Source organism: Fusarium solani, assembly GCF_023522795.1.
Source record: "Fusarium solani strain SB1 chromosome Unknown bctg00000002, whole genome shotgun sequence".
Lineage (NCBI taxonomy): Eukaryota > Fungi > Ascomycota > Sordariomycetes > Hypocreales > Nectriaceae > Fusarium > Fusarium solani.
The window spans coordinates 3,891,415-3,908,305 of record NW_027072155.1 but is presented as its reverse complement, the minus strand read 5'-3'; the positions used below and the strand labels follow the sequence as shown (position 1 = coordinate 3,908,305).

Sequence of the window (16,891 nt, the reverse complement as noted above, 5' to 3'; positions counted from 1 at the left end):
TTGTCTACTGAGCGTTTTAATCTCTCGGCAATAGCGTGGTCTAATGGCATGCCGTCGATAGCGGAGACAGACGAGAGAGGCAGGGCGGGCTGGAAGCTGATAACCATCACCACGAAGTGGGATGCACCACGGCAAACAGGCTGGCCGTTGTGCCCCAGTGAGAGTACATACAATTCTGGCTTGACCCCCCAAAAGTAGAACTCGTAGGTTAAATTTTGCCCTTCCTGACCGCTTGCTGTGTACATAGTGGAGAATAACAATTCCTCCTCAACTCACCTCCTCTCATCCTGCCCTCCATCCTTTTAACTCGGCTACGTCTACACCATCCAATTTACAGAATCTCGACCAAGCCTTGACATCATCTCTCGAGCCCAGCATGGTCCGAACAAAGACGCGGCCCAGGACCCTGGAGGAGAGGTACCCCAAGGACAAGTACCCCAACGGCCCACCCCAGATTCGCTTGGGACCTGCGCGCCCAGTAGTATCCAACAACCGCATCTTCAACGATCACACCGGCAAACCAGCCTTGATGTCATGGGAGAGCTCGGGGTCAAGAATCCCTTGCCTCCCCTCGCCTCCTGGGTCTTTTATATGGTCCATCCAGATGTGCCGCGTGACTTTGACGGGTGCGTATTCCAGAATGGACTTGAGGATGGTCATCCCCACGTAAGAGGTGGCAGGTTTCGGTACGAGTTCTTCTTCCTTCCAGGCGCCACGACTGAAGAATGCCATGAGCACTACCTCAGGGAGCTGAAGGCTCGAGGCACCATATGGCGCCACATCCGCAAGGTCAAGAGAGCCATGGAGCTCGAGAATCAGAAAAACCCCCAACCAGTGGAGGATGATCCAGCAGAGGAGTCCGGTTCTGGTCTGGGATCCACGACATCCGTGTCCTCTTCTGATGAAGAAGCCACTGCCAACAATCAACAACTTCCTGGCTTGGTCTGGCCCAAACACGAACACGATTGCCCTTCTAGGATGTACCGCGGATGGTTTTTCGTGTATCCACATGCAAATATCGATTGCCGAGGTGCTGATGGTGCGGAGCGTGAGATAGATATCGTCACGTTTGACCCCATTGAACAGGAATGGGAAGAAGATGAGGTTCGCAGGTTCGACCCGATGGAACACCCTGTCCACGTAACACGGAAGAAAGCCAGAGAAGACGAAGAACAGGGGGTTATGGATTGGATGTACTGGAGATTGTGTTCACACTGGGAACAAAAGGCTGACGAAGCCACGAATGACGCGCTGAAGCTAGGCTGGAAGTCTTGGTAATGTCAGAACGATGGGCTGGACTTGTTCGCATGATAAACTTGATAACGTCCGTGAAGGGATCTAAGTGCCTCAGTAGCTTAAGTCCAATAAGGTTATATATCCTATATCACGATGGTGTCCATCAACTCTAGTCAAACCAAACTCGCTTTCTTGCTCTATCCGACTACCTTGACCGCTGGTATCGCTGCAGCCGGCCGACGGCAGCGGATGAATAGCAAAAGGCAATTGCGGAGACCGCGATATCGCTATGCATGCCACGGAAGATACACGAGGATAGTGTGTTTAAATAATGTGCGAAAAGCAGGAGAGCTTGAGTAACGGTGATGGGCGGCGAACTCGGGCGCTATTTGCGGCTGGAAACATAAGAAACTGAGGATCCAATCGGATGGCGGATGGCTTACTAGGGACTATTCCTTGTGCTTAGCTAGCTGGCTCTTGATATACCTGCTATCCCGGCGATGGCAACTGATTGTGAGAGATCTTTTAGCCTTGCTAAGCTGACGTTGACGTCGCAGAGACTTTCGATGAGTGCGGCAACATTGGAGAGGCTGCAGTGGTCATCACTGAGGCAACCCCAATAAAACCACCCCCTTTTAATTTATTTTCCTCCATCCTGACTACCCTTCTGTTAAGATTGTATCTCTCTTAAGCCCGTCGCGACGGTCCCCAATCACTACTCAGCATGGCCCCATCTGCAAGGAAGCGCCCCCCCAGAGGCTTCGAACCCAGACCTCTGCCATCCAAGGTCAAATGTCACAACGTTACCTTCAAGGATCACACCGGCAACCCGGCCCTTATGTCGTGGTCCGGGTCAGGGAATAGGGCCGATCTACCTTATTTGCCCTCTTGGATCTTCTACATGGTTAACCCAGAAATCCCACGCGACTTTGACGGCTGCAAATTCGTTTTTGGTCTTGAGAGGGGCGGCCGTCTGCTTTATAGCACCGGCGACTTCAGATACGAGTTCTTTTTTACCCGGTGCTACCGCCGAAGAATGTGTTGCGCATTATCGTGGCGAGATTGCTGCTCGAGGTACCATGTGGCGCCAGGTCCGCAAGGTGAAGATGGCCTTGAAGGAGAAGAAGAAGCATGAGGCGGGTGGAGAAGGAGTGGATGATTCAGCTGAAGAGCTGTCTTCTGGCGATGATGATGAGCCTCAGTCCGGTAGCACAAGTGAAGGACTCCCGGGCTTACCTTGGGTGAAAAGGAGTAGGGACTGGTATTTCACCAACTACCGTAGCTGGCTCTTTATGTATTTAGATGCAGACATCCAGTGGGGTCCTGATCAAGATCACAATGTCTGCCTCGTCAAATTTGACCCCATGCCCATCGAATGGGAGGAAGGTGAAACGGTCAGATGGGATCCGATGGAACACCCTGTTCATTCCGAGCATATGAAGGCGAGGGAGAGAGTGGGTGACAAGGACGGGCTCATACGTTGGATGGGCGACAGAAGTAATGACCATTGGGCGCGAGAGGCTAGCGAAGCTACCGATGACGTTCAAGACCTCGGCTGGGAGACTTGGTAATGGCAATCCGGAGCCAAGTTTCGTTTTCTGGTGGTTCTCCTTGGCCCCCTGATGACGCCATAGCCTAGACTCATGACAAAAACTAGCTTCAACTTGAATCCGAGAAAAAAATAGACATGTTTTTAACAGGCATGCGACTTTGATGATAATACATAGCGCAATCGTTCCATGATATCTACCGGTACATTTGAACACCCCCTGGTAAGCCTTCTAGAACGGCCCAGCAGCGCCCTTGCCCTCGTCCCACAGTTCCTTGAAGTTACTCTGCGTCCAAATGTCTGGTTGCAAAGGGTTCGGGGCCTTGTGCGTAAACGCTGCCTTTGGGAACGTGAGTATCGACTCCGAAATGAGACCTCCCGAGTGAAGGACGTTGTCGAGCCACTTCTTCCCGGCCGGCTCACCTCCAAAAGCGGACTTGTAATTTGCCGTAGTTGCTGTGAGCCAACCGCTGGCCGATTTCTCGATGTTGGTCAGAAGAGATTCGATCCAGAAGCAATAAAGGTCACGTAAGCCGGCCGTGGGCTGGCCTGCTGTTCGAATAGGTAGTTTCGGTTGGCCGGTATTAATGTGCCCAGATCTGGTCCATGGATACTGTTCGTCAAATTCAGCCAGGACAAGCTCCATGTGTTGAGATGTCTCTGTGAACTTGTCCCAAATCTCATCTCGGCGCATATAATAGAATACTCCTGCATACTGTGATAAAAAAAACTGTTTAGATACTCTTTCGGCCACGGCATCAAGACGATAACTTACACTTCGTTGCGCTCTGCGCGTTGCTTGGTTAGTAGGCTCATTTGCGGCATTGATATCGTCTCCGGCGAATATGCTCTTTTTCCTACCGTTCATCTTGTCGTCGGCCAAGACCAGGAGACGAGGATTGTCGTCACTGCCGAGGCCATAGGACATCTCGTCCCAAATTATTGGATACCCCCATCTAGAGTGCCTGAAAACTCTGTTCGGTTGTGTAACCGCCTCGCCTCCAAATAGGACCTCTGATACCCAGTCCCGCGTGGGGTTGTCATATTCGGCCGGGAGTTTTCCTTCGATCAACCAGTCGAAAAATTGCCGAAGAAGCTGCGCTTCGTAAACATGCTCAGCTATATTGGACACGCTAGTCAGCCTCCCATCTGAACCGTATAGCAGTGGGAATGCAAACTTACTGATAAACTCTCTGGTGTCGACCTTGTCTGCGTTCAACTTTTCCAACTTTGCTTCACATGCGCTGGCCGCAGGCTGCTTCTTTGGATACCCATACCAACGCTGGATCGTACTAACGGCTTTGGCCTGTCCGCAGGACTTGTACGGAAAAAAGTGTAATTCTATTATGTCTCCGTTGTGTGCCCATTTCACGGGCTTCTTTGTTGTGCGTCGCTCAAGCACATTCCGCACATGAGAGTCACGACGAGCGTTTGAGGATTCGGATTCGACAGTGCATGTTTCCTCGCCAGAGCGGTACGGATCGATCCAGCAGACATCATTGTCTCTCTTCTCCAGAGCGTCGTCGCCACCACCACCTTCGCACGCTTCGCAGGGCGGGATGTCGCTCAAGTCAACCTCACCAGGGCACATAAGGCCCTCGATTCGCGGTACAAGTGGCCCATATCTGGTGGCGCGCTTGGATAGTTTGGACCGCGACCAAGTTGCAGAAGAAAAGGATGTGGTGTTGACATCGCTTTCGAGGGAATCAGTATCTTGGCGACGCTGCTTCGTGCTACCGGGAGCAGCGCAAGCTTCCTTGGAACCGCTCGGGAAGATGGTCACATCTTGGGCCGGCATTATCATGAAGGGGGACTTGGGAAGTGCCCACGAGAACATCTTGGGCGCCTCGAGGGTGGCATAGAGATCTGCACCAACGTCGACGCCGTACCAGAAGCGGTTCCCGCTGCTGCCGGCCTTGGCTTCGGCATGGAAGGTGACGTGCCCATCGGCAACGAGGTTCACAGCGCAGGGTTCGTGAGGTGAACCTCTCGTTCCAGTCGATGCCAAAGGTGATGGTGGGCTTCACGTGGGCAGATATGTGGCCGCTCACCGAGATGCCGTACTCGAATTCAGGCTCGAGCGTCTGCTTGCCAGATCTCGCGGAAGGGTCGAAGACATCGGGCTCCCAGTCTTTGTTAACGACAGGGAAGGTCTGGTAGACGTCCCACTCGGCAAGCTTGACCTTGCTCTCAAAGTTGACGCCGAGCGTTGCTTTGCCTTCCAACTGCCCATAGAGCTTGAAGTTGGGGCCAATCGTCACAATACCTGGGACCGTGAAAGCCGCACCAAAGGTATCAGCACTGAACATGAGCACGTCACCAGTGTCAAAGTGAGCTGTGACAGCGGTGTCGATGACGAACTTGGAGTCGACGTTGCCGCCGGTGCGGTAGTAGAGATACGAGTCGGAGATGTCGATGCCATACGAGCCTCCAAGCTTGCCGATCAGGGTGAACCCGTAGTTGACGTTGGCCTCGACCGACATCTCAGCGTATACCTCGAGCTTGCCGTCCAGATTGGGATATGTAACCTCCTGGTCGATGATGCTGAGAATAAAGTCCTCCTTGTAGGAGTGTTGGAGCTCTATCTTGTTGGAGACGCCCGTGAAGATGGCCTTTAGCCAGTCGAGGGCCGTCTCACCAAACCAACGCTTGTGAAGATCGCCCTTGGAAAGGGCTCCTTCGTGCAAGTCTTCTCGCCACTCTTCTTCGAGCCAACGCTTGTGACTGCCGCCCATATCTTTGAGACTTCTCTTGATAGATCTCTTCAAAGACCGCTTCTTGCTGTTAGCTGCCTTGTCGACGATGGTGTTCTAGTACGTGTTCTCGTTGCTGTAGTCGATATGGATCTGAGTATCACCAAGGTCGCGCGGCACACGTCTGAAGTCGTAGTCGAAGGTCAAGTCAAACATAGGCTCAGTCTCTGCAATGCCGCGTTTGTAGAGATGCTGTGGAAGACTCTGGTTCTTGCTTTGCGATAGCTCCTTGACGACGGCGTACCTGCCTGGACCGCATCCCTCGGGCATCTCGACGATCGTACCCGGAGCTCCGTGGCCGAGATAGAGCTTGTCGCAGTTGGAGCTCTCACTGCGATCGGTATACACCATGCGAATAGTCTGCTCTTCCTGTGAAACAGCATCATTGCAGTCAAAGACTTCCCAGTGAGATCCGTCACGCTTGTCCAGGGTGGTCTGAAGCTCGTCGGGGCTCGTCATGATGATGAAGCCAAAAGCAGAGTGCTCGGGTGATTCAGCAAAGGGAAGATCCTTAGCACCACCCCAAGTGTTGTCGACCTTGAGCTGGTAGTCTGGCTCTGCCTCTTCCTCATCGGGAGGGTCGGGGAATAGGTACTCGAGAGGAACAGGGAGGAAGGGCGATTCGCCCTTGGGGGGATCACAGCAATATGTCCTATGCCGCTTCGAGGCCTAACCGCAGTCATGGCCCTCTCCTCCGTGGGATGTAGTCAAGGCCACCTGCCAACCGGTATCGCAATGGTTGTCGAAGCAGTTGCCCGGCTTTCCGTGCCACTTGCAGTTCCTCCACTCCTGCTCCTTATTGCAGCAGAACTTCTTCTCGTCTTTGCCCTTGTAGTTTCTATTCTTCTACGTTAACTCTTTCTCGGTAGAAGAATCGCACTTCTCGTTGCAGCCCGTCCATCGACAGTCTGGCACTTGAGCTTCTGCTTCATAGCATAGGAATTTGCGGCCGTTAGTGCATACATCGCCGCCTCTAGCGTGCTGACTGGACGCGAGCGCAACCTCTCCCTCGTGGCATTGGCTATTGCAGAGAACGCCGTTACCTCTCTAGGTACTATAACGCGGTCAGTAATGTAGCCACTTATTCACAGGTTAGGGACACTTACCACTTCTCGGGATCAGGAGCCGAGGCAAAAGGACAATAGACGCTTGTCTTCTTGCTAGCTAGATGGTCGCAAAGGGACTGATCAACCTCGATCTATCCAGACTTGCAGCCAGTCGTGCCGCACTCGTTGACAGTGCAATGGCCTGTCCTAAGATCTACCCACGGGGTCTTTTTCGAGCGGTCCTTGTGTGCGGTGAAGCTCTTGGGAGCCAAGACAGCCGCCAGAGCGTCAAGCCGCGTGTTGTCGAGGTCAATAGCCCAGATGAGCAGACCTCCTAAGCCGAGGGCATTAGCAAACTCGATCTTCTGCGCAATGGTGTCCTTATCGTCGTAGGATACCCACTGATCACCGCCCTAGGTGATATACTTGACGGCGTCTTTCTTGTCCTAGTATGGTGTTAGGTCGTACTTCTCGAATTAATTAGAAAGTGCGTCTATTTGTGCCTCGTCCCAATAAACATAGGTAGGTTTTCAAGATTGTGAACAGGTCTACTAATGTGCTATGCCTTCTTCGCCACCACGGCTGCTCCTTTTCGCAAGTAGACTTGGGTGCCAAGCTTCCAGACTTCATCAATCACCAGCTGAGTGATACCCTCAGTCGTCCGCTCCTCGGAGAAGATGACAAGATCAGCGTCGGCACCCACGCCCAGGCATCCTTTGCGGTCTTGAACACCAAGCATAGTGGCTGGTGTTGAAGTGACTGCCTTGAGCGCTTTGCCGACCGAGGTACCTGACCATTTGAGGAAATTATTCACACACTCGATCAGGGTGATAGAACTAGATGGACTTGGGTTAGTAAAACGTGGTAGAGAGGGGGAGGGCGCTGACCTTCCAGCAATCTTGTCTGTCCCTTCCAGTAACAATGTCGGCCCAACTTTGACGATCTTACTGTCCACGTCGCCGTTGGTCCAGGGATACACAGCATCCGGGAGCCCAACTAGGTGCATGGCATCAGTGACGAGAATGAATCCCTCCGGGTGAGCATTAAAAGCGATGTTGATGGCAGTGGGATGGAGGTGAATACCATCGGCGATGATACCGAAGTAAGGCCTCGGGAGCTTGTCAGTGACAACTCCAAGCACGCCGAAGATTCCCGGATTGCGGTGATGGAGAGGCCTCATGGCATTGAAGAGGTGCGTGATCATTGTAGCCCCGGCTGCGACGGCATCTGAAGCCTCTTCGTACGTCGCTTCAGAGTGTCCGATAGAGCAGATGATGCCTCGGCTGGTCAGCTCAGGGATGAGCTGGGCCATGTTACCGCGCTCTGGGGCCAGGGTGATCTTCTTTATCGGGGCGGGCTCAGCGTTTAGCTCCCCCTTTTTGCCCAAATTCTCCACGCCGTAGCAAGCTTCTATATCTTGGAAGCTGAAGGCCTCCTGGAGCACGTTGACATCGTGGATGCCATTCTTCCCGGGGTTGAGGAAAGGCCCTTCCACATGTGCACCCAATGATTCCGCTCCGTCGTGGGCAAACCGAAGACGGCTTGGATGTAGGAAAGGTAGCACCTGGAGAGCCTGTCAACACCTCGAGTCCCGCAACGCGTACATTAGGTTGCCCACCTTTTGATACAGAATTGGCTTTTGACTGGTCAACGTCGGGACATATGAAGTGACACCCGTAGTAGTCAACTTCTTATTCACATCTGCGACAGCCTTTGGATACTCCGAAATGTCATCGGGCAATGTTGAGAAGTTGAAGCCGAATGCCCCATTGAGCTGGACGTCGATCAAACCAGGAGAGATGATACGGCCCCCGAGATCAATGACGCGGTCGGGCAGAGTGCCAGAATCGAAAAAGGTCGCCTGGCTAGACAGGATAGTACCAGTGTGAGAGCTCACCCAAAGGTCCTCGGATACGAGATTGTCCCCACGAGCGAGGCGGCAGTTGGTGAACTTGGTGATGCCGCCCGAAGAGATGACAGAGGGCATCTTGAGTGGAACCAGGAGTAGGAACAAGTGAAGAGGTAGGCGTAAGGGGCGCGATGTATTGATGGCTTCTGAGTTGGTGGTTCTTCGTATTAGAGTCGGGCTCGGGTCTAAGTCTATCCAAGGGAGCAGCTTCACCACCGTGAACGTTTATGTATTGTGCTACTTGGGTCATTGAAGCTCCATGAGATCACACATATGTCTCTGTCTGACCTATTGCATGTGCAGATAGTTTCACGCCTGTCAAAGTCACCCGGCAGTGGGCGGATTGGACTCAATCCCCATCCAACGTTGCGTCAAGCTTGAGCCCTGTACCGCGCAGATCGGAGGCGCCATTTGTTCTTCCTAGCCGTCAGTGAACGACGCCCACAGTCTTGGGTCGTCGGGATTTCCGCCTCCAAGCGGGCTTTGGTAGGTTTTCGAGAACCCCTGGACCAGGACTCGGTCGGGTTCTCCGCCGATAGCGTTATCTGGCAAGCCGCGGTTATATCGCCTTGGTGGCTCAATTAAACTACGTCTTCCGAATCATGATGAAGCCGGGGGAGCTGGATATCGCGTCAGGCCCATGGGGGCAGATGGGCAGGGTGTCGGCCACTTGCCCTGCACCCGATTATTCTTCTTCACAGCCCAAGGCCACTTCAAGGAACATTTCGCACCAGATCAAGGCTAGATATTCAAGCGTAATATCTAATTTGCCGATACTCAAGATATGACTGAATTTGTGCCAAGTGCTTGATAGTTCCTCTGCTCAACTGGAGAGTTCAAGCCCTGGTCCGAGAAAACATAGCTTACGAGTGTAGGGTTAGGGGATGGCAAGGAGCAGAACACTCAATTCAACTACATCAAGATGCGCCCTAAGACGCCTCTGCTACTGAACCCTGAGTCTCCAATCACAGCTCTCATCAAATCGCGATAGTTATCCCCTGGAGTGACGACCCCCATGATGGCAGGATCCGTCGACTCCGAGTCGGCAGCAACGGGAACCGTACGGCCACAGACCCCAAGGAAGCCCAGGACTGCAAACAACACGGCCTCCTTGGCGCTGGGATCTATCTTCACTGGTGCATCGTCGAGCTTCAACACTCGGCTTTTGGGAAACCGTTGCTGCAGGTGCTTGAGAATGTTGGGGTTGTAAGCTCCACCACCGCAGATGTAAATCTCGTCAATATTCCCATCCTTGCCAAGGTGTGGTAGGACGTATTGCTCGTAGGCTCTTGCGATAGACTCTGCCGTGATTCGCGTGATAGTGGCGATGATGGCCTCCGGGGTCTTGCCCGCATCCTTCAACTTGCTGACCAGCCCCTTGGCTATGTCATCGGAGAAGAGTTCACGTCCAGTGGTCTTGGGAGGCTTCATCTGGAAGTAAGGCTCGTTGGCCAAGTAGTCATTGACAACAACAGTGTCAATGTCTGCTTCGCCCTTGGCACCCAGCTCTCCGTCACGGTCGTAGTGTTGTTTGCCATCAGTTAGAATGCGCATGGCAGCATCGATAAAGACATTTCCAGGGCCAGTATCGAAGGCCATGTATGTCGACTCCGACTTCCCAGGCTGTGTCGCGCTCGATGCCGGCAGCACGGTTGCATTCCCTACACCGGGATCGTCAACATGGGTTCATCGCTCCACTATAAGGCTCTACACACCTATTCCTCCGATGTTCTGGCTAATGCATGTGACCTTCGGGTCAGAGAGTAGAGCTGCTTCAAAGAAGCCTGCCAGCGGGGCACCTTGGCGTCCGGCAGCAAGCTCAGCGACTCGAAAGCCGCTCACAACAGTCCTAGCCCTTTGTTAGCAAGAACACAACAAGGATCTTCCCCATTCGAAATTCGTACCTCCCCGTTTGACGGGCAATCACAGCAGGCTCGGCCATCTGGAGTGTAGATCGATGCTCGCCCAGTGGCTGATGCCATAGAGTCTGGCCATGACTGGCGATGATGTCCACCTCTGACAGATTAACACCGGATTCCTTGACGGCACGAGAAAACTCGCGGCCGAGTGCGAAGTTGAGATCGCAGACCTCGGCCATCGAAGTGGCCGCGCCCTCTTGGTTGGGACGGCATAGGCGAAGGACCTGAGACCGTAACTCAGGGGTTACGGGGACTTCAGTGTATGCCAGGACTTGCACCCTTATGTCGTTTGAAGAGTCTACTGAGGAGATTCGACAGTGCGCAACATCAACGCCTGCAACCTTGTCAGCGTGCCTCATCACCATGGCCGCATTTTAGAGGGGATGCACATACCGTCGATGCTAGTGCCACAGTTGAGCCCGAGGACATTGAGGGTGACCATATTGCTTGTTTAGTGACAGGATATTTAGGTCAAGTCAATCAGTTAATTCACGAACAGAGACTCAAATACAAAGATACAGGGCTCAGTTGTGCAGAAAGCACCCAACCTTTTAAAGGTCTAGGTTAAGGAGGCGGCCACCCAGTGTGTTTGCGTGAAGCCCGATTCTCCCAATGGTGAACTTGGCACTTCGACTGCATATTCCATCCGACCTTGAACGACGCCAGGTCCCTCTCGCGTTGCCACAACGATGAGGATGGCGGCTACCTTGTCTGGGGAGGGGGCAAGTTTTCCCCCGCAACGGCTTCTCCGCGGTCCTAAACCCCTCAGTAAGCGGAAAACCCGACGGCTGGGGATGTTAGCGACGAGATTGGATGGGGCCAGGGATCTGCCCTTTCACCTTATCTACACGCAGAAGGTAATCATGTCAAATTTGTCTCTGTGTTCAGCCTACGGTCGTATGTTGGTGCTACAATTGCCAGATAGCTGAAGTTTGTCACAAACTGCCGTGCAGTGTTCTCAGTTGAAAAGACATTGGTTGTATAGGACAAAGAAAGCTCTACTCTATGCAGTTTACTCTATATAAAAACCCAGGAAACAAGAAGCACAATAATCCCAGCGTCAATCGGCTAGATTTCCCTGCAGGGCTTGTCTTAACGACCCTGAGGCAGCCTCAAGCTTAGCCCGTCCCTCAGTGGGCGAGCAGCCCAGAGTCGCCACGAGGATGCTAAGCTTGACCTGACCGTCGCAGTCAGCCAGGACGGCATCCAGGACCTCTTCACTCTCGATATCTAGAGCCGATGATGGAGGGACCACCATTCGGGCGACCCGGCGGGCCCGGTTCTGAAGCTTCTCATTCGACATTTTCAAGTCGACCATCTGTCAAGGTTAGACTTCGTATACGGGATCTGAATCATGGAATTTGCTTACCAAGTTTCCAAACGTCTTCCCCGTACGGATTTGCGAACCGGTCGAGATCATGTTGAGAATCTACCGAGTTATGATGAGTTGATGGGACAGAAAAGGCAGGACAGGGAATACGCACCATTTTTGTTGCAGTTCCCGCTTTGAGTCGAGTGCTACCCGTCACAACCTCAGGTCCAGTAACACACTCAATCAAAACATCACAAAGGGACCTAAGTGAGCTGGGCTTGACGCATGCCAGACCAACCGTGGCAGCTCCGATGGAGCGGGCGTACTTCAAGCCGCCAAGCACGTATGGGGTTCTCCCTGAAGAGGCGATTCCCACCAGAGTGTCGTTCTTGCTGAGCGGCGGCGTAAGTTCTGCCAGGTCTGTCGCTCCCAACTCCTCCGAGTCTTCGGCACCTTCAACAGCGTTTCGGATCGCGTAGTCTCCTCCTGCAATCAGGCCCACGAACTGCCCAGGAGGGGCCGAAAATGTTGGGGGACTGTCACCGGTCAGTTGATGATAACTTGAGGTAAGAAGGGAGGTGATACTCACATTTCTGAGGCGTCAAGAATGCCTAACCTGAAGATCAATCAATGTCAGAAGGGATCGCCAGTGAAAGTCGCGAAAGTCAGCTTAGGCTTGGCCTCTTACCTCCCACTTGTCCCTGCCCCGGTGTAGATGACTCGGCCGCCACTCAAGAGTCGAGGCACGATAATATCAATAGCATCAGCAATCTGGGGAAGGCAGGTTTGAACCGCCTGTGCGACCGAGGCATCCTCTTCGTTGATAACACCTAGGCAGTCAATGGTCAGCATCCTTCCGCGCTCCCCGAGGGAGTCAAGCTTACGACATAGTTCCAGTGAACTCATGGAATCAATGTTTGTTGTTTTCGAGTTCTTCTGCTCCGTTTGGAGACCCGCGAGACTCTCTGCGAGCGAAACGGTGCCGTTGCTAGGCTTGACAGCAGTAAAGCTGCCATTCCCATTGTGGCCATTCAGAAGACCTTGGCTCTCGGGCGAGACCTCACATACAGCTGAAGGAGACATGCTGAAAGAATTATGGATAGGCCAGCTCAACACGTGGAGCCGAAATATGCGTCTTCCGTTCGTTATCAGCGGTCTGTAGATGAAGGTGAAAAGATATCAAATATCAAAGAGGGCTGCAATGGGCACTCCGTCATCTCCAAGCGAGCGAGGTCGTTGCTCTGGAGCCCGGCCTAATCTGCCGCTTCCGACCCTACAGAACAATGTGATCCTTGCCATCCGCATGTTAGGCGGAATGGTTTCCTGAATATCAAAAAGGTGCCGCATCAAATGTCGGGTTATCCGCCGCCGCCGTCGGAAGGCGGATGCAACCATGCCAACTTAATCAACTCCACAATCGGATGGTCAACTGAGCTAAAGTGGACCAGACCAGGACCCTTGAAAGCATACACGACAGGTGAGAAATCAGTCGGCTGGGCCACTGTCGCTCCTGCTGGTTTGTTCACTGGAGAGAAGCCCCCGGCGTTCAACCAGAGACCTGGAGAGAGGAAGCCTTTACCCCGAGTAATGCAAGGTTCCGTCCCCATGACCTCGGAATTCAGCTGTTCCCACCGTCTCTCCGCGCTAGGATTTAGTTTGCGGGGTTCAAACTGGGGGAGGGTGGTTAGGTATCTGTGCTCCAATCCGTTCCAAGATAAGGTGGTAAGCCGCAAGTTCACTTAAACTTGATAACAGGCCTTCCCCGGATGTGAGGCCGAGTTGTCACTTCCTATTAAACCCACGCGAGCCGCCAGACTGCCTGTCTGTCCTCGACGCTCTTCATTCCTCAGACAAGTCAACACTTGCGAGTACTTCTGAGCCTTTCACAGCTTTGCTCTTGAACAGTCTTTCAATTATCAATTCATCATGGGCGAAGGTCTTCGCAAGCTTCGCATCGCCGTCTGGGGCGAGGCGCCTGACACCCCTGAGGAGCGAAAGGTCAGCATACCCATCAATGGATATAAATCTATGGCGAGCAAGGGCATTGGAAACTGATGATCAATTGTAGCTTCTGCAAAAGGTCGACTTCTTCATTCTGGTGTGTGGCCGTTCGTTAAGCTCGATTGAAAACTCTTCTCATCATGACTCTAGACGTATTGCTGTGTGGCATTCTTCTTCAATTACCTTGGTGCGTCTTCCAGATCTCCCAGAATAGCTCCCTTGACTGACAACCGATAGACCGTGCTGTTTTGGGCAATGCCTACGTCTCTGGGATGAAGGAGGACATCAACCTCACGGGTGATGAGTACAATCTCCTGGTTACTTGTCTCGCCGTTGGCTGTAAGTTCTCTGGTAGACATAACAGGACGACTTGTTAACAACAAAAAGACATCATCGGTCAGGTCCCTCACGGTCTCGTCATCCAGAAGGTCGCTCCTCGCATCTGGTTCCCCCTGATGACTCTCGTCTGGGCCGCCCTGACCATGGTTTGCGGCGCCTGCAACAACTTCTCCCAGCTCGCTGCCGTGCGCTTCTTCCAGGGTATTGCTGAGGCATCAACATACAGTGGCACCCAGTATATCATTGGAAGTTGGTACAAGGGCCCCGAGGTCGGAAAGCGAGTTGGACTTTTCCAGGCTTCGGGCATGGTCGGCACCATGTTTGCCGGTATGTCGCACTACATGCCAGATATAAAGGCTATTCTCACATAATCTACCAGGTATTTTGATGACAGCTATCTGGAAGACAATGGACGGAGTTTCTGGCCTGCCTGGATGGAGATGGGTGAGGCTTGAACCCCTACCCCTTTGGCTCATCTTGATTTACTAAACAAAACCGACAGTCCTTCATCATCGACGGCATCATTACCATTCCCGTGGCAATCTTCGGCTTCATGTTCTTCCCTGACCTTCCCGAAACCACCCAGGCCTTCTACCTCAAGCCCCACGAGCGTGAGCTCGCCTTGAGCCGCCTGCCACCCAAGAACCCTGAGGGTCACAAGATTGGAGTTTCCATCATCAAGAGAGTCTTGCTGACTCCCAACTTGTGCGCATTGTCCACTGGATATCTTCGAGCCTACACTAATGCGTAATCCAGCTGGATCTTCACCATCTTTTGGATGCTTGGCGGTGCTCTCGAGGCCTACTCAACACAGACTTGCATGGTCCTCTGGATGAAGGCTTCCGGTCTGTTCACTGTGCCACAGAACAACACATACCCTCTTGGAATCACCGCAATCGGTACGTCACCAGGTTCATGAACTTCGATGGAAACATCTAACACGTCTTCAGGCATTGCACTTACGCTGTGCACCTCTGTGGCAATTGACGCCACGGGAGTTCATGCCCCTTATGGTTTCATTGCCTGCGGTGTTCAGATCATCACCTGCGTCGTCCTGCTCTGCTGGAATATGGTCGGCACGGCAGCCAAGATGGCAGCCTTCTGTACGCCTCCTAAATCTCTTCCTCAAATTGTTGAGATTTGTGTTACTGACTTATGCAGACCTTGCTGGAACTGCCTACTTGATTCAGCCGGTCGTCTTCACCTGGGCCAACAAAGTTCTGGCCCGAGATGGAGATGATGCCGCACGAGCTGTGATTCTCTACGCCATGAACGGTTAGTATTTTCCTATCTGATTGTCAACATCTGCTAACGATGCACAGGTGCCTCCTCCGTACTCTTCTCCTTCTGGGGTATCACACTGTATCCCGTTAAGGACGCAGCCACTGTGAGTTGTCCGCTTCCCCAACCCCATCACCAAATGCTGACCAAAGAGAAAAGGGTTTCCAAAAGGGTACCATCGCCATGGTAGTTGTCTCCGTCAGTCTCGCGGCATGGATTGGCGTCGTGTGGTGGCAGGACAGGAGAACCGCCCGGATGTTTTCGGAGCACCCCGTTCTAGACTCCAAGATGGAAGAAGGAATCGAGGAGGTGCCTGACAAGGAGCGTAAGGAGCTCTGAGGTGGTTTGCTTCGGATGTTGCACATCCTTGCCTAGGTACATCCAGGCTGTTGATGTGGCGATAAGTGAGAGCAGGGCGATTGGTTTTAGGAGCTTCTTCGACTTTACGATTGCAGCTGACCTTTATACAAGGGTCTGCTACTGCAATATTTACGGATCTATACTGGCGTAACTTTCTCTAGAGATCTCATGCTGTTTACCCCTTCTTTGACATTATAGTCTATTGACCGGGCCAGACGAGACGGGCTGCCATCTGTAAGGTTCTTTTGTTAGCAGCGGAAACGAGTACCGCCTTCGCGGCACTGTTTGTGACTAGCAACTTGTCAATCACTTCCTTGAATGCTAGAGCTATTGATCTTTCTTGGTCATATCTACAGAATGTATGGAGTGTTTTGAACAATGAGAAGGTGGTTAGTAATAAGTGACACGATGAAGGGTATGAGGTGATTACAAGAGCAGCAGACAATCTACTATGGCGGCACAGACCTGAAACAGTACTTTAACCTAGATAAAATTGAAATCATAGTCACATCTGATGGAGAATAAAGTTGCCAAATGGAGATGGAGTGCTACAACGGCACGGGTAATGACATTGCCTCAGCGGCCCCTACATACATGAGTTCCTTCCGTCTATGACGTCTCGTGCCGCCCATCCTCTAACAATGGGATTTCAGGAGAGAAAAGAAAGAAAGAAAGAAAAATGGATAACAATTGAGTCGGCTCACGCCGCTCAACTTCCAACCTGATCTCATGAGGCAAAAACAATAAAGACTGGGCCCACGCCCCTCCACCTCCACCTCCAACAACCTGTTTGCTCTCGCCGATAGGGAAAAAGAATGCCATGCTCTGGAAGCGCTGTCGCCGGGAAAGACAAAATGAAGTGATGGATGTGCCTAATCCATAGATGACATGAAATCGAGAACAATTTTTCCGAAGTGGGAAGGACTGCACTCGAGCTCCTCGGGCTTGCCTTGAGTGACCCCCTCCTCAATCTCTGGCATTGCGACGTTGTGGTCGACATCACGGATATCTGCCTCCCATTTGTAGATGTTCGGGTCCTCTGTCAACAGAGGTGCTCCCTTGGTTGCTGTCACTTGGCGAGGAAGGTCTTGAGGGATGGTATTCCCAAGTGCCTCGTATCCCGAGGCGCGGGCCCTTGCAGTTCGCTGTGTAGCTGGCTGTTAGATAGACACGAATGTGGGCTACG

At 52.6% G+C, this 16,891-nt stretch overlaps 5 protein-coding genes across 5 annotated transcripts; 3 read left to right on the top strand and 2 right to left on the bottom strand.

The window, feature by feature from the left end:
- Nucleotides 1–376: 376 nt before the first annotated feature.
- MRS44_005161 (uncharacterized protein) lies at nucleotides 377–1,278 on the top strand (the record flags this gene model as incomplete). The annotated part of the gene is made up of 2 exons (XM_065622471.1): nucleotides 377–626; nucleotides 710–1,278. 2 exons carry the CDS (start codon nucleotides 377–379, stop codon nucleotides 1,276–1,278), a joined length of 819 nt encoding a protein of 272 aa, XP_065478543.1.
- A 682-nt stretch (nucleotides 1,279–1,960) lies between these two features.
- On the top strand, nucleotides 1,961–2,807 carry MRS44_005160 (uncharacterized protein; the record flags this gene model as incomplete). Its single annotated transcript, XM_065622470.1, has 2 exons — nucleotides 1,961–2,189; nucleotides 2,236–2,807. The coding sequence occupies 2 exons, from the start codon at nucleotides 1,961–1,963 to the stop codon at nucleotides 2,805–2,807; spliced, it is 801 nt and encodes a 266-aa protein (XP_065478542.1).
- A 6,598-nt stretch (nucleotides 2,808–9,405) lies between these two features.
- MRS44_005159 (uncharacterized protein) lies at nucleotides 9,406–10,854 on the bottom strand (the record flags this gene model as incomplete). Its single annotated transcript, XM_046279933.2, has 4 exons — nucleotides 9,406–10,154; nucleotides 10,209–10,342; nucleotides 10,398–10,746; nucleotides 10,806–10,854. 4 exons carry the CDS (start codon nucleotides 10,852–10,854, stop codon nucleotides 9,406–9,408), a joined length of 1,281 nt encoding a protein of 426 aa, XP_046135678.2.
- Nucleotides 10,855–11,472: 618 nt separating this feature from the next.
- On the bottom strand, nucleotides 11,473–12,807 carry MRS44_005158 (uncharacterized protein; the record flags this gene model as incomplete). Its single annotated transcript, XM_065622469.1, has 5 exons — nucleotides 11,473–11,730; nucleotides 11,782–11,841; nucleotides 11,897–12,260; nucleotides 12,314–12,340; nucleotides 12,413–12,807. 5 exons carry the CDS (start codon nucleotides 12,805–12,807, stop codon nucleotides 11,473–11,475), a joined length of 1,104 nt encoding a protein of 367 aa, XP_065478541.1.
- Nucleotides 12,808–13,650: 843 nt separating this feature from the next.
- On the top strand, nucleotides 13,651–15,684 carry MRS44_005157 (uncharacterized protein; the record flags this gene model as incomplete). Its single annotated transcript, XM_046275470.2, has 12 exons — nucleotides 13,651–13,722; nucleotides 13,793–13,822; nucleotides 13,876–13,912; nucleotides 13,963–14,064; nucleotides 14,113–14,391; nucleotides 14,444–14,508; nucleotides 14,567–14,769; nucleotides 14,821–14,963; nucleotides 15,015–15,167; nucleotides 15,226–15,339; nucleotides 15,387–15,451; nucleotides 15,505–15,684. 12 exons carry the CDS (start codon nucleotides 13,651–13,653, stop codon nucleotides 15,682–15,684), a joined length of 1,443 nt encoding a protein of 480 aa, XP_046135680.1.
- Between the last annotated feature and the right edge of the window lie 1,207 nt (nucleotides 15,685–16,891).